This window comes from Caloenas nicobarica, chromosome 15 (genome assembly GCF_036013445.1).
Source record: "Caloenas nicobarica isolate bCalNic1 chromosome 15, bCalNic1.hap1, whole genome shotgun sequence".
Taxonomy (NCBI): Eukaryota; Metazoa; Chordata; class Aves; order Columbiformes; family Columbidae; genus Caloenas; species Caloenas nicobarica.
In genome coordinates this window covers 9,071,237-9,086,620 of record NC_088259.1, presented here as the reverse complement: position 1 = coordinate 9,086,620, position 15,384 = coordinate 9,071,237, and the positions used below count along the sequence as shown (strand labels likewise).

At 66.3% G+C, this 15,384-nt stretch overlaps 2 protein-coding genes across 2 annotated transcripts; both read left to right on the top strand.

Moving 5' to 3' along the window:
- Positions 1–340: 340 nt before the first annotated feature.
- SRXN1 (sulfiredoxin 1) lies at positions 341–1,717 on the top strand. Its single transcript, XM_065645758.1, has 2 exons — positions 341–632; positions 756–1,717. Exons 1-2 carry the CDS (start codon positions 363–365, stop codon positions 957–959), a joined length of 474 nt encoding a protein of 157 aa, XP_065501830.1. The 5' UTR covers positions 341–362; the 3' UTR covers positions 960–1,717.
- Positions 1,718–7,240: 5,523 nt separating this feature from the next.
- TCF15 (transcription factor 15) lies at positions 7,241–10,454 on the top strand. Its single transcript, XM_065645702.1, has 2 exons — positions 7,241–7,802; positions 10,013–10,454. Exons 1-2 carry the CDS (start codon positions 7,326–7,328, stop codon positions 10,085–10,087), a joined length of 552 nt encoding a protein of 183 aa, XP_065501774.1. The 5' UTR covers positions 7,241–7,325; the 3' UTR covers positions 10,088–10,454.
- The last annotated feature ends 4,930 nt before the right edge of the window (positions 10,455–15,384 follow it).

Sequence of the window (15,384 nt, the reverse complement as noted above, 5' to 3'; positions counted from 1 at the left end):
TGCGGTCATCAGTGCAGTGGGGAGGGGGCTCTGGGGTGGGACACAGTCCTGGCACAGCTGGGCAGGTGGGAGGCACATCCCAGCTCCCAGGTGAGGAGCTGCAGGCAGATTCTTAGTGCCCCAGCACAGCCAGGTGGGAGCAGAGACCCTTGGGCAGCCCAGGGTGGGGGGCATGACAGGGACCCCCAGCACCCACTGGGTACCAAGAGGTGTCCTGCTCAGACAGGGAGACAAGAGCAGCCCCGACCGTAGTAGCACCAGGGCAGAGAGGAGCCGGCAGCAGGCCAGTCAACGCTGGCACCGCTCCCGGCAGCCTGTCCTGCCCCTTCACTGTGACTCTGCAAAACAGCGGGGCGGTGGCGATGACGATGGCGATGGCTGGGCTGGGAGGAAGCAGAGCGGCACGGCTGGGTGCTGTGCTGCTTGGGGTGGACCGACGGGCTCAGCCGGGCCAGCAGGAGGAAGGACGAGGCTGGTTCACGGCGGCAGCAGCCATGGCTGAGGCTGAGGAACGGAGCATCCACACACAGCACATCTCAACCGTGCACAACGTGCCCATGCGCGTCCTCATCCGGCCCATCCCGGCAGAGCTGGAGCCGGACAAAGTGCAGAGCCTGGTGCAGACCCTGCAGGTGAGCCCCCCCTGCATCCACCCCTGCCCCCCGGGTTGCACTGCCGGCACAGCTGCCAGCACCGCAGCCCTGGCACTGGCAGATTGGGGACTGCGTTGCTCTCGGGGGTCTCTCTCTTCCCAGGAGGATCCCGAGCGGGTCCCCCCCATCGACGTGCTCTGGGTCAAGGGCAGCGAGGGCGGGGATTACTTCTACTCCTTCGGGGGCTGCCACCGCTTCGCCGCCCACCAGGCGCTCAACCGGGAAACCATCCCCGCCAAGATCATCCCGTCCACCCTCAGCGACCTCCGCACTTACCTGGGCTCCTCCACCCCCCAGCTGCGCTAGCCGGGCACCCCGGAGCCTGCACGGTCCCCGCAGCCCCGGCCCGGTGGGTGTTCAAGGGCTGAGCTGGGCCTGATCCGGGGGCCCCGCGACCCCCCGGTCGGGATGGGGTCGGGGTGGGGTCGGGGTCTCGCTGGCACCGGGAGGCTCCCGGGGCGGTGAGGCGCGGCGGAGCCGGCAGGTGGCGCTATTGTGCCGCGCCGCGCCGCCCGGAGCGGCCGCGGGGACCGGGACGGGATGAACCCGGACGGGACGGGCCAGACCGGGGCACGGCTCAGCCGGAACGGGACGAACCGGAACGGGATGAACCGAGACAGGGTGAATCAGGACGGGGTGCGGCTGAACCGGGGCACGTCTCAACCGGGATGGGCTGAACCGGGACAGGCTGGGCTGAACTGGGCCACGGCTCAACAGAGAACGGCTGGACTGGGATATGCTGGAACTGGGCCAGGTCACAGCCCGTCCAGGGCACAGTCGAAATGGGAAGGGATACTGGCAAACTGAGACACAGCCAAACTGGGAGAGGCACAGCCAAACCTGGCACGGCCAGTCCCCAGACCTCCCCCAGCGACTCTGGGCTCACCCTGTGCCCAAATCGGGAGGACCCTGGGCTGTGCCTGCCCCGAAACCTCCTGTCCCCACCCTTGGGCACCTTCTGCATTCCCCTTCTCTGTGGGGGACGTCTCTGGGATGGTGTGGTGGGGACACCCGCTCCTGCACCTGGAATAAAGGTGATCAAACCCCCGCAGCTCTGGGGCCTGGTGCTACAGGGGTCAGGAGCAGGTATGTGGCAGAACGGCACGACGTGGAGGCCTGGTGATTGCCAGAGCGGTGGCTGTGGGCACAGGGGACAGGGACAAAGGCTGTGTCAGGAGATGGATGCTCTGCAAAGGGACAGATGCTCTGCAGGGGGATGGAGGGTCTGTGAGGGGATGGATGCTGTATTCAGTAAGGATGTTGTGCTGGGGGACGGATGCCGTGCCGGGGACAGTTGCTCTGCCAGACCACACTGGCATGCAGCTGAAGTCAGAGTCAGCTCTGGCCCAGCTGTGCAAGCACCATGCAGTCTCACCGCACTGGGATGCTGTCATTTCTGCAAATGCCACATCTTCACCCCATGTGCAGGCTGGAAAAACTGCCCTGAGCATCCCCCGGGCATGTCAGCATCGCTCTGAGCCCGGAACCTCAGTCCAGGGAGGGGAAAGGCCATTGACTCACCCACTGCGCTGTGAGTCAGCACAAGGACTGGGACAGGAACCGTGGCCGGACACTTCTGCCCTCGCTCTGCCCGCTCAGCCACTCTCCTCCCCAGATGGATCCTGTCCTCCCAGGGCAGAAACGGGCTGGGGAGGGGTTTGGGAGGAGGATGCAGCCCCCCTGGGCAGCAGCTCAGCAGGGCAGCATGCACAGCGGGAGCTGGCAGTGCTGCCCACCGGACTGGGTGCACTTTGAGCTGCCTGCCAGCGTCGTGCTTCCGCAGAGGCCACTGGGGAGGAAGAGCAGGGTGGGCTGGGGACTGCTGTGCCAGAGCCTCGCAAAGGAGAGGGAAGGGGCTGGAGGGAGAGTCCGGCGCGGCAGAGCTGCATGTGCCACATCAAAGCCACTCTCCGCCGGGAGGAAGCCCTGCAAGCGTTCACAGAGAGAGCAGCCCTGGCCCGTGGCTCTCTGATGGGCCATAAATTTCTCAGTAGAATTGTGGCGTGCTAAAACATTTCCTCTTGTTAGAGAGCGAGGAGGGGGAAGGGAGGAGGTGGCAGCTCCTGTGGCAGCGCAGGACATCACCAGGGTGCCCTCAAATGGTTGTCCTATGGCAGGGATTGGGTTTTGCCCAGGCCCTGGGCTATGCCCCAGTGCTGAGCATCTCCTGTGGGCTCTGCTCACCTCTCTCTCCCCAGGTTCGTGCCCCTTACAAAGGGAGCTGGGCGTGAGGCAGCTCGGCAGAGCTGGAAACCCACAAGTGGGGATGAACTGAGGCTGCCTGGATCCTGCAACACCCTCTCCTCACACCTTGCGAGGGCTTCTTCCAACTGGGAAACCTGCTGCAGGATCTGCTCTGCCAGCTTGCCATCCCTGCACACAGTGCCAGGACACCCGTGCCAGCCCCGCAGATGCCCCATGGTGCGGGTCCCGGGGTTTGGTGGCACTGGCTGGGAGCCAGGACCGGCTGCTGCAGCCAAAGGGCTGCGTGAGCATCGCCAGGGCTGACCGGCACATCCCCGGTGCTGGCACGATGCAGGTGTGAGCTGGTTCCCGGCCCCCAGCCAGTGCTGCCGCCAGTGCCACAACCCCCAGCTGGCACAGGAGCGGGTCCTGCCAGAGCCAGCGATCTCTGTATCAGTTCCATCCATCCGTCTGTCCGTCCCTTCACCTGTCCCCCTTCCCTCTGCCTGACCCGTAGGGTCTCTGGTGTCGCTGGCTGACAGCCGATCCTGGCTGCCTCCAATCCATTCGTTCCAGGGCAGGAACAAAGGCGCTTTGTGGGCTCCCCCCAGCCTGGGCTGGGTGGGGGGGGTCCCGGCTCCGGAACTGGGACAGACTTCCCCACGCGACAGGCGTGTAATGCCTTCCAGACCGGCAGCCCCAGCCCGCAGGTACAGCCTGGCAGGCAGAGGGGCCTGGGGCTCCCCACACTGCCCTGGGGACCCCCTGGGGCACCCTGTCCAGCAGCTCTGACCCAGCGGGGGCAGGCAGGGACCTCTCCCAGGGCAGGAGCTTCTCGCAGGGAAATGTTCCTGGTCCCCAAAAGGTTTCACAACGCTTGGTCCCCTTGAGCCTGTTTTACTGTTCCTCCCCACCCAAGGGGTTCCCAGGGGCTCCCAGGCCTGTCGGCCCTGGTGGGATGGGATATGGTGGGATGGGATATGATGGGATGCGACTGGTTGGGTCAGTCTGGTGCGGCTTTGCAGACCCCAGCAGGGTCAGGCCCGGCGTCCTGGCGGCCACATGTGCCAGTGTTACTGCAGGTCTGGAATCCATTTGCCTCGCCAGCAGCAGTGTTTTCCCAGCAGGACTGGAGCAGCCCCATGGGGCTGGGGGCAGCCCTGGCCCCCTGGCCCATCTGCTCCCTGTTTATTTTCTTACACTTAAGTATCACCTCGCAGATAAACACTCCCCGGGGCGGGGGGCAGGGGCCATTTCCCCATCAGCGGAGGCAGGACCCAGCCCTCAGGGTGCTCAGCACCCCAACCCCAGGGATGCCCTCGGTGCAACGGCTGGTTTGTTTGGCCAGATAACTGGGAGAGCCGTGATGCCAAACACAACCGTGTCCTGGCACCCGCTCAAGTCGGCTGCCCAGCACAGCGACCTGCGGGAGGTTTGTGGTGCCGCGGCCCCCGGCTGCGCCTCGTGCCATCCGGCTGACTCAGACCAGTGGTGCTCAGTGTTGGGGGGGTTGGGGCTGTCCGGGCACAGGGACACACGTCCTGTCCCGTGTGCCTGTGCAGCAGCACAGGAAAACCCGGCTGCTGCCGCGCGTCCTCCCAGCCCAGCGGCAGCAGCATCCGCAGGCAGCTGGCAGCGGGACAGGCAGGGAGCCGGCAGCGTTCATGGCTTCCCGTGGCTCCTGCTGTTCTCCTGGCCAGGACTGATGGCTCCTTCTGTCTGTCCATCCTCCCGTGTGCAGGACCTGCTGGGCTTGTGGTCACACACGTGTGCCAACCTGAGGAGCTCTCTGCAGCACGAGGTGATGGCAGTCGGGGTGTACGTGGCACCCTGCACACATGTGCGTGCACACACGTGTACATGCACATACATGTGTGCAGCTGCACACACACACGTATCCATGCACACACATGCGTGGATGCACGTGCACATCCGCATGTGCAGCTGTACACCCACGCCAACGCACACATGCAGATCTGTGCACGCACTTTCACACACATGCATGCACACATATGCACTGCCCCTGCCCCACACTGAGCCACCTCCAATGCCTGCTGCTCCTCCCCTGCCTGTGTCCCCAAGTGCCCCATCCTCCACCACAGCAGCACAGGCCACCGGCACCCCACACATGGCCATGCCCCCTAGAGACACCCCAGGGCAGCTCGGCTGGGCCCTGGGCCTGGGGTTTCCCCCCCAGCACATCCCTGTCAGCTGGTGGCCATGTGTGGGGCGGCCACAGCTGAGTACACAGCCCCTGCCATCCGTCTTGCCGCCTGTCAGGGCCGGGGGCTGCTGTGGGCCCCCCAGCCCCAGCCCAGCGGGATGCCGGGGCGATAGCGGGGGCTCCCCTCCCCATGCAGGCACCTGCCTGCTCCCTGCCTGCTGCACCAGGGGCTGACCCGTCCCCAGCGCTGCCCTGGGCAGCTCTGCAGGAGCAGGAACAGCCCCCAGTCCTATTGCCAGGAGAGGGTCGGGGTCTATTGCAGGGACTGGTGCACAACAAGGGGTGGGGGACACATCTCCATGGCAGTGGGGACACTCGGCGCAGCCCCGCACGCCCCCAGCCCCAGCAGGACCCCCAGCCCCCGGCACGACCCTTTCCCCCCACTGTGTGATTTACGGGCGCTGCACAGGCAGACAAATGGTGAAGGAAAACAGGGCAGGGGGTCCCGTCAGCGAGGGGCTGCCTGTGCCCCGTGCGGGGGAGAGGGGCCATTTGCTCACAGCCTGCTGGGACAGGCGGGCAGCAAACTGGTACCGCTGCCAGTGCTGGTGCCGGTGCTAGCACTGGGGAGCACGGCTACCCTGCCGCTGTCCCAGCAGTGACGAGCCCTGGCATGCGCAAGGGGAGCCCTGGGGGGACCCAGCAGCCCAGGAGCCACCCTGCAAGCTCCTGTACTGCAGCCACGGGGCCTGGGACATGACGACACCCTGTCCTATGGGCCAGAGACCCTTCAGTGGCCACCTCACTCTGGGGTTTGCAGTGTGCCTGCTGCGCCCTGCAGCTGCCATCCCAGCCCCAACCAGCCCCCAGGTTGGCCCTTTTTGCCTCATTACCTGGAGATTCCCCCCAGCATTCCCTTCGGCTGTAGAGCTGCCAGGCAGATGGGGACTGCAGCCAGCATGGGCCAGCACCGCAGCCACTGCCAGGTCCCGGGGCCATGTCCCAGGACCGTCCGCCGGGAGCCAGGTCCTGCCTTCCATTTGCCTTTGCTGCTTGACCTGCCGTGCCCTGAGCATCGCCGAGCTGCTGAGCTCCGTGGGGCTGCAGGCCGGGGAGGAAGGCTCAGGATGGCTCAGGACAGCTCCTGCCTGCTCAGCTCAGCTGGCCGCTCCCCGACCTGCTCTTGGGGGTGCTGGACTCAGTGCCAGGGCAGCGAAGACAGAGGGGACTGCACAGACCTCCCTGGTGAGGAGCAGGGGGTGGCCATCGCCAGTGGTAGTCGGTGCGCAGGAAGAACCAGGAGCCACCTGCGGGCTGGAGGCACCTCCCACCCTCCCCGGGATGACAGCAGCTCCTGCTGCTCCCAGCTCAGCTGTCCCCTCGCAGGAAAAGACTCTGTGTTTCCACTGCCGGTGCACACCTTCCTCCAAGGCTGGAGGAAACGCTCCTGGCTGCCTGGCAGTGCTGCCTGCAACACTGCCCGTGCCCCTGCCCCTTTCCCTGTCCCCCTGTCCCCTCCCGCGCTGGGCAGGAGGGTGCCAGGCCCTGGGGACAGAGGGGCGAGGGGTGTAGAACATCCCTAGGGGCTGCCTCTCCGCTCCCTGCTCACCCCAGGCACCCTCCTGGGCACAGATCCCGTCCCAACAGGCACGGTGGGGTGTGGGGAGCAGCATGTCCCCCTCCCTGGCACCAGCATCCCATCCCGTAAGCACCCCAGGGACTTCACCGGTGCCACCCACGCCTGGGTACCTGCCTGTCCCAGCTCCCGCGCCCCCTGTTCACCTTGTGCCGGACCTGGGGCTGGCTGGGGACAGCCAGGCAGGACCTGGGGACACGCTGTCCGGGGGCTGGCACTGCGTGCGGCATTGATCCGCACACACCAGGGGCCAAGGGCGGCAGCGCAGGGAGGTGGCCGTGCAGTGGCCCTGGCACTGTCTGCAGCACCACCAGGCTCTGTACCACCACGGACACGACACAGAGCCCAGCCCTGGGTGCAAGGTGCCGCGGTCAGTGCCGGCGTGCCGGAGCAGGGCCAGGCCATGGCCCGAGCCAGCGCTGGCTCCCACGGGCTGGGGCGAGGACGCTGGCCGGCGGCTCGGGGGGCCGGCTGGGGGTGGGCTCCGCCGCCAGCCCCTCCCCAGCCGTATAAATCCCGATTCCCCCCCGCAGACACTCGTCCCAGCCCCGCTCGGCCGCCGGAGCGGAGCAGCAGCAAGCAGGAAGGCGTCTGGAGCCGGCCGTGGCAGCCGTGCCGGTGGGGGGAAGGCTCCCCGCAGCCCGGGGGGTCCCCCCAGCAGGGCCGGGGACACGGGGGACACCCCACCATGGCCTTCACCATGCTGCGCCCTGTGGCCGCCCGCATGCTGTACCCCGACCTCAGCATCCTCTCGGAGGACGAGGAGAACCGCAGCGAGAGCGACACGTCGGACCAGTCGTTCGGCTGCTGCGAGGGTGCCGAGACCCGCCGCAAGTTGCCGCGCAAACCGGGGCCCATGGTGATGGTGAAGCAGAGGCAGGCGGCCAACGCGCGGGAGCGGGACCGGACCCAGAGCGTCAACACGGCCTTCACCGCCCTGCGGACCCTCATCCCCACCGAGCCCGTGGACCGCAAGCTGTCCAAGATAGAGACCCTCCGTCTGGCTTCCAGCTACATCTCCCACCTCGCCAACGTGCTGCTGCTGGGCGAGGGCTGCGAGGACGGGCAGCCCTGCTTCAGCGCAATCTACGGCGCCAAGGGCGACCTGGACAGCAAGCAGCCCCGCAGCATCTGCACCTTCTGCCTCAGCAACCAGCGGAAAGGGGTGAGTGGGGCTGTGGGATGGGAGCAGCAGCCCCTGCCTGGGTTGAGCGGGGCAGGAGGTTCGACACGTCCCTGGGAGAACCACAGGCTCTGGCTCCAGCCCCGGCAAGAGGTTTTGGCTGCTCCCGGCCAAATCCTGCTCATAGCCGCACGCCCACAGCTCCCACTGGCGTCAGAGGGCTGGGCTGCTCCCCCACGTCTGTCCAGGACGAGAGGTCTCGGGGGGATTAAAGTCACCCCAGTGCCGGGGGCACTTGGCCACCCCAGGGGGAGGTAATTCAGAGCTGGAAGGGTGACCCAGTCCCCATCCTTGTCCCTATCCCCAGCCCTGCCAGCCTCCCGGCAGCTGTGGCAGGGCTGCCCCAGGCAGCTCGCCTGTGTGATGGAGACTGGGGGACACAGCAGACACCCCACATGGAGGCTGGGCAGGGCTCCCTGTCCCGTGGCCGGGCACAGGCTCTGCCGGCAGCACCAGCGCAGCTCCCACGCCGGCTGGGGGCCTGAGCTGGGCCATGGGCCGGCACCCCTGTCCTGCCCAGCTGACCCCCACCCTCGGCACCCTTAGTCTTTGGGGGCACATTTCCCCTGGTGCCCCCTTCCCACTGCCCACATCAGGGTCCTGGGTGCCCCTGCCCCAGGGTGGGCCTGGCAGGGTGCAGGGTACAGAGTACGGGGTGCAAGGTGTGGGTTGCCGGGTGCAGGGTGCAGGGTGCAGGGTATGGGGTGCAGGGCGCAGGGTGCAGGGTGCAGGGTATGGGGTGCAGGGTGCAGGGTGCGGGGTGCAGGGTATGGGGTGCAGGGTGCAGGGTGCAGGGTATGGGGTGCAGGGTGCAGGGCGCAGGGTGCGGGGTGCAGGGTATGGGGTGCAGAGTGCAGGGTGCAGGGTGCGGAGTGCAGGGTGCAGGGTATGGGGTGCAGGGTGCGGGGTGCAGGGTATGGGGTGCAGGGCGCAGGGTGTGGAGTGCAGGGTTCAGGGTATGGGGTGCAGGGTGTGGGGTACAGGGTGTGAGGTGTAGGGCACAGGGTACGGGGTGCAGGGCGCAGGGTGTGGGGTATGGGGTGCAGGGTGCAAGGTGTGGGGTGCAGGGAATGGGGTGCAGGGCGCGGGGTGTGGGGTGCAGTGTACAGGGTGCAGGGTGTGGGGTGCAGGGTGCGAGGTGAGGGACCAGCAGCTGCCCAGCCCTGTGGGCACCCCCAGGCGGGGCCATGGGCAGGGGCTGCTGGACCCACCACTGTCCCCACAAGCCCCTCAAGTCATCTCACGTGTAACCCTGAGCAGCGTGGCCCCAGGAGAGGCTCCAGCCCTCAGGCCCGTTCGGTTTCTGCTGCTCCATTTTTAATTTCTGCTCCTGCTCCCATCTCTTCCCTCGCTGGCCGGACTCTGCAGCCCCCTCAGCCCTCCAGGGGACCCCTAGTCCCTGCCCCTCGCTGGGACCCCCTGGTTGGGGCTGAGCTGTGTCCCTGGGCTGCTCCCCCAGGGCCGGACCTGGGGGCTGGCAGGGCACTGGATCCCAAGGGGACCCCACAGAGGCTGGGACTCTGCAGGCAATGGCAGGAGCTGGGCTGGGACCAGGCTCTGCACCTCCCGGCTCTGGGGCTGGAAAGAGGCTGTACTGGGCTGTACTGGGCTGGGCTGGGCTGGGCTGTACTGGGCTGGGCTGTGCTGTGCGAGAGTGGAAATAGGTTGGGCTGGAACTGGGCTGTGCTGGGTTATACTGGGCTGTTCTGGGCTAGACCTGGGCCCTGCTGCTCTGTGCTGCATTATACTGGGCAGCACTGGAACGAAGTTGTGCTGGTATGCTGAGAAGTGAGACTGAGCCTCCTCATCCTCAGTGGGTCCATGGTGCTGTGAGTCTGTCTGGGGCTGTTGGTCCATCCCGGGGCAGCACCAGCACTGCCCGAGGTCTGAGCCCAGTAGAGCTGAGCAGCCATGGGGGGCTGTGTCCTTGCAGGGTGACGGGGTCACAGGGACCCGCCTTGGGGAGCGCCCCCCAGCACCGACCCCCAGCCACCTACCCAGCCACTCGCCAGGCACTGTCCCATCTGTCTGTCCATCCCAGCAAGTGCTGAGCAGCACCAGGACTGCGGCACCAACCGTTTCGGAGCAGATCCTCCCTGCAGAGCTGGCACAGGGTGGCGGTGGGCAGAAGCGGGGCACCCCGGCCGGGACACCCCCACATCGCCTGCAGCTCTCCCCTCCTCTCTCCACAGGGCAGCCGGAGGGACCTCGGAGGCAACTGCCTGAAGGTGCGGGGGGTGACCCCGCTGCGAGTGTCACGGAGATGAGCCGGGGTCCAGCAGCACCCACCTGAGACAGCGGCAGAGCCAGCGGAGCCCACGCACGCCAGCCCCAGAGACCACAGTGGGGAGGGAGGGAGCTGCTGGCCCCAGATGGTGGCAGCCAAGCCCTGGGCCGCGGGCTGGGACCGCACCGACACTGGCCGTGGGGCTGGCAGCGGGGCGGGAGGATGCTCCCGTGGCCGGTGCTGCCGGCGCGAGGCATGGCCGGGGAGGAGGGTCCTCGCGCCCCGGGGCTGGACTGGAAGGGGCCCGTGTGCGGCCGGCGTCGAGGCGCTCGGGGGGGACGGTGTCACAGCCCCGCAGGCGCTGGTTGTGCATGTGCAGCCGCTTGGAAAATAAACCTTATTTTTCTGATGGGCCAGTGCCTGCCTGCGCCCTGGCATGAGGGACATGTGGTGTCCCCAAGGTGGCCACAGCCCTGCGCCCACCACTGCTCTGCCGCTGGAGCCCCTGTCACCATCACAGCTCTCCCTGTGCATGCACTTGTGGGCCCCAGTGGGATCTGCACAGGGCGAGACCCCCAGGCACATACTGCCCCCATGTCCCCAGGCCCTGCTGACAGCTCTGGCCCTGCGAGGGCTGTGGGACCCCAATACAGTTTGTGCTGCGCAATGCCGCGGGATAGGGATGGCACTGCCAGCCCTGTGCCACAGCCACGAGTGCCTGTGCAGCAGGTTGGGGTTGGTGTCGCTGCTTTTGTGCCTCCACCTGGTACATCATGACTGTCTCAACTGCCACCACGACTGCTGCCACCACCATGATGCCACCACCACCACAACTGCCACCACTGCTGCAACTGCTGCTGCCACCATGACCGCCACCAACACGACTGCCACCACTGCCGTTACTGCCACTGCTGCCACGGCCACCATGCTGGCACCAGGGGCAGTGCACCTCCAGGCTGCAGGCAGCAGCACCTGCCTGGGGTCAGATGGGGACACTGGGGGTTCCCAGGCCGGGTCTCCCTCCCAGGACCCTGCTTGGGGGGGCCGGGCTACGCCAGAGGTTCACCGAGCCTGGGAAAGGTGCTGTGCCGGGGCCACGGCTCCCAGGGGCCGGCGCGTCCTGCAGAGCAGCAGCAGCTGTGGCTGGGGCGGCCAGGGGCTCCTGGGGCAGCCCCCGCAGGGCTGTGGGGCTGGAGCTGCGGGGCTGGCTGGGAGCAAGGGGAACGTCCCAGGGGTCCCATAGGGGCCACCCCAGCCTGGCCTGGGGAGGTGGGACCCCAGCGGCACCTTTGGGCCCCCCGCTCAGCCACGGCGAGCCTGCCCTGGGCTTCCCCCCTCCGGGTTTGATTTATGGAGCTGACAGCGTGGCGCAGCTGCGAGCGCTGGTCCCAGGCAGGGAGCGGGGTGGGTGGGAGAGGTTTGTTCTCAGCGTGGCTAATGTGTCCCAGACCCCGAGCAACAGCCGTGAGATTCTCCAAACAGCCCGGGACACAGAATCCCTGCCCCTGGGTTTATCGGGGGGCAGCGGCGAGGGGGGGCTGCACTCTGTAAACAGCCAGACCCGCACATGAAAGGGGACATGGCCCTTGAAGCGGTGGCTGCAGAGCCCCCATGGGGCCAGTGAGGGCTGGTGGTCCCAGCGCTGGGGGCACAGCAGTTCCCAGCACCGGGGTGGAGGTCCCAGTATGTCCCAGCACATCCCAGTGCTGAGGGCGGGGGTCTCAGCACATCCCAGCACTGAGCACGCGGGTCCCAGTGTGCCTCAGCTGCTGGTTCACGGGGCCCAGAATGTCACAGGGCTGAACATGAGTGTCCCAGTACGTCCCAGTGCCAGTGATGAGGACTCCTGGAAGCCCCACATAAAGGCTATGGGTCCCAGTATGCTCCAGTGCACGAACTGTGCATCCCAGCGTGTCCCAGTGCTGGGGCTGTGAATCCCAGCATATCCTAGCACTGGAGCCATGGATCCCAGCACATCCCAGCGCCGAGACTATGCATCCCAGCATGTCCCAGCACTGGGGCTGTGGGTCTCAGCACGTCCCAGGGCCAAGCTGATGGGTCCCAGCATGTGCCAGTGCCAAGCCCATGGGTCCCAGTACATTCCATCCCCTCCCAGCACCACGAGAGGGAAACAGTGACTCAGAGGCGCCGGAGGCTGGTGGGAGCCGGGTGCCCCTTGGCCCCACGCGGGACGAGCCCCGTGGCCACCACTGCTGATCAACTGTGGGTGCTCCAGGCTCCCCGGCAGCCGCAGCCCCGCACCCCGACCGGCCATGCCGCCTCTGCCGCGCTCCCCTCCCATCCTCTCCCCTTCCTGCGCGCAGACACCCTTGGAAAGGCTCTTGGCTGCTTTCTCTGAGACAGGAAGGTGTCCCCAAGTCTCAGGAAGGAAAAACACTCAGTGCTGAACCCACCAAGACCGTCTCCGAGGGGCCAGGGCTGGAGCGGCTCCAGGCCTGACATCACCTGGGAACTGGAACCAGAACCGCAGCTGCACTCCGCGCCTGGTATTTTTTTCTTTAACTTGTGTTTTTAAACTTTCTTTTTATAGATTTTTTTTTCCCTTTTCCCTTCTCCATTCCCCTCCCAAATATTTCAGCCTCTCGGCAGTTTAACCTTGCTGGGCCAGCGAGGCTGGAATGCAGCAGGGCTGCACCCGTGGCTGGAGCCTGGCAGTTCCGAGAGCCACCGCAGTGCTGGGACAGCTGGGGACAGGGACCACAGGGGCTGGGGATAGCCAGAGCCCCGGGCAGGCGGGCAGGGGGCTTGGGCAGGGACTCACTGCCTGGTGATGGGGGGACCAGGACCCCACAGTCGAGGGAAAGGGACTGGTGGCCTCAAGGGGACCTGGGATGGCCTGCACGGGGGGTGCGAGGAAGGAGCTACCACAGCAGAGGGTCTGGCACAGCCAGTGGTTGGTGGCAGCACAGCTGTCCCCACCACAACCCTGGGATGGGGCATTTGGTCAAGCCTGCCTGAGCCTGAGCCTAGGCCTGAGCCTGAGCCTGAACCTGAGTCTGTTCCAGGCGAGCAAGCAGAGCTGGCCAGGGATGTGGGACACAAAGACAGGTTCCAGCCCTGGGATCCAGCCCTCTTCATGCCTTGACCTTTGGCAGCACCTCTGGTTGCTGCTGGGCCCTTTCTGCGCTCCTCCTGGGGAAGGGGCTCACGACAAACATCCTGACGTGTCCTGCACTGGCACCGGAGCAAAGCGCAGCCGCTTGCTGCCCAAGAAACCTCCCTGTTCCAGTGACCACAGTGACGGACTGAGCATTGCAGGTCACCCCCGGCCCTGTCAGACCTGGGGACAAATGTCTTTGAAGTGACCCCAAGGTCTAGATGGCAGCAGGTGGGGACAGGTCTCTGCTGCCCAGGGCAGAGCAAAGGACCAGGGAGCGATGGGCAGCAATGGGATGGGATGGACACACCATGAGCCATGGTGTGGTGGGCACACTGGGATGGGGTGGGATAGGGTGGGGTGGGGTGGGCAGACCAGGGCTCCTGGTGCCACCACTCCACCGCATTGCGCCATGCGCTGGACCCCTCAGAGCTGCCTTCCCCGCTGGGACCCCGTGCCGGCCACGGTCCCTGGGGACACGGGCCCCGCTGGCAGGGACAGGGCGTGAAGCCGCAGCACGGGGTGAACGCCAGGTTAATCTCCCGCTGGAGCTTCCCTCTGCAAACAATAAGACAATGCCCGGCCGGGGGCCGCCTGCGTAACCAGCGGCACAGAGGGGAAGTTGTAATATTTGGATTTAGCACTCGGTAAATTAAGGAAGAAAAAGGAAAAAGCGCTGGGGCTAATCAGAGCAGGGCTGGCCCTGTGCCCTGCCCCATGGCCAGTGGCCCCAGGGGGCTCAACCCAGCCTGGGGACAGGTGCTGAGTGGGGTCAGTGTCCCCGAGAGCCAGCACAGCCAAGCACGGCTGGGACCGGGAGGTGTTCCCAAGGGCTGGGCAGGGAACAGACACGTCCCCACCATGGGGATGCATGGCCTGGAGGCTCGAGGCTCAGGCACTCAGTGGGGCTGCGGGCAGCGCTGGCGGTAAACATGGCATCTCCTGCGACACCATCAAAGGGATCTGGGCCAGGAGTTTATTTTAATCCAGACCTGCTCATGGGAAATCAAATCTTGTTTCTGCAGCTGGGTGGCCGGGCAGGAGAGGGCCGTGGGAGGGGACAGTCACCTCCAACTGACAGCGGTCAGGGTGGCAGGAGGTGACAAGCGACGGGGCTCTCCCAGAGGTGTCTGTGGGCCTGAGCCTTGTCCTGCCACAGCCCTGCGGGGGCTCCTCAACCAAACCAACACGGGGACGGGGGCTCTTGCTGGGGGCCGGGGAAGGGCTGTGCGATGGGTCACCCCGCGGGTGCCCAGGGCAGGGATAGCTCTGCAGGGCTCAGCTTAACCCCTCCGAAATGTGAGCCCACACTGTGGGACTGAGCCGAGAGTTTGGGAGGGCTCCATCCCCACTGTGTGCCCTAAGCAAAGGAGTCCCCTCCTTTGGGGACCCCAGGGTGGGGGTCTGGCAGAGCTTGCAGAAGCGCTGGGACAGGTGGGGGAGAGGTGATGGTCAGGCAGCAGCAGCAGCGGCACGGGAAGGCCTTCGGCACGCAGCCGCGCACCGGGAGCCCATTTCCCCACAACAGGGGCTGTTATCAGCAGTAAATACCCAGAGCGGTCCCAGGGGGGACCTCCAGCCCTTCCCCTCCACCTACCCCACCGGCTCTCCCGCTCCGGCCCACGTCAATGCCGCTGCGAAGGTGTCGGAACAATCGCCTGACAAAGAGCTATTTTTAGGGGCCGGGGCTCAGAGCGAGGATACGGCCTGGCCGCTCACAATGGGGGGAAGGGGGCCGGGCTTCCCCCGTGACCACTCGGCAGCAGAAGGACCTGTCAGATTTCCTCGATGACCCAGGCCCGTACAATACAAGGAAAGTGCGAGAGTGAGATACCCCCGCCAAGACGAGCTGCTCCTTTACCTAATGGGAGTGACCCGGGGTGAGGGGCTGTGAGATTCGGGCCAGCGGCCTCCCAGCGGGGAGACTCCCACAGCGGGAGGGGAGTGGGGTGAAGCGCGGCCATGCTCAGCTTTCCACAAGGCTGGGGCAGCCGGGACTGCTCCTGACGCCTTGTGCCACGTGCCCGGGTGCCAAGGGGCACAGGGGGCTCCGGAGGGTGCAGGCACAGCTCAACACAAACCCCTCTGTCCTCCGGGCTGGCCCATGGCCCTGAGCAGGCTGCAGCACTTGGCCAGAGCCTGGCTGTGGTGGCAGGGCTGTGACCAGCCTGGGTGTCCCTGTCCCCAGCCAGCCCCGCTCAAAGGTGCTGGGAGCCAGG

Coding starts and splice junctions, on each gene's coding strand:
- TCF15 (XM_065645702.1), top strand. CDS start 7,326: ATGGCCTTCACCATGCTGCGCCCTGTGGCCGCCCGCATGCTGTACCCC. Junction 7,803..10,012: donor TCAGCAACCAGCGGAAAGGG/GTGAGTGGGGCT, acceptor CTCTCTCCACAG/GGCAGCCGGAGGGACCTCGG.
- SRXN1 (XM_065645758.1), top strand. CDS start 363: ATGACGATGGCGATGGCTGGGCTGGGAGGAAGCAGAGCGGCACGGCTG. Junction 633..755: donor GCCTGGTGCAGACCCTGCAG/GTGAGCCCCCCC, acceptor CTCTCTTCCCAG/GAGGATCCCGAGCGGGTCCC.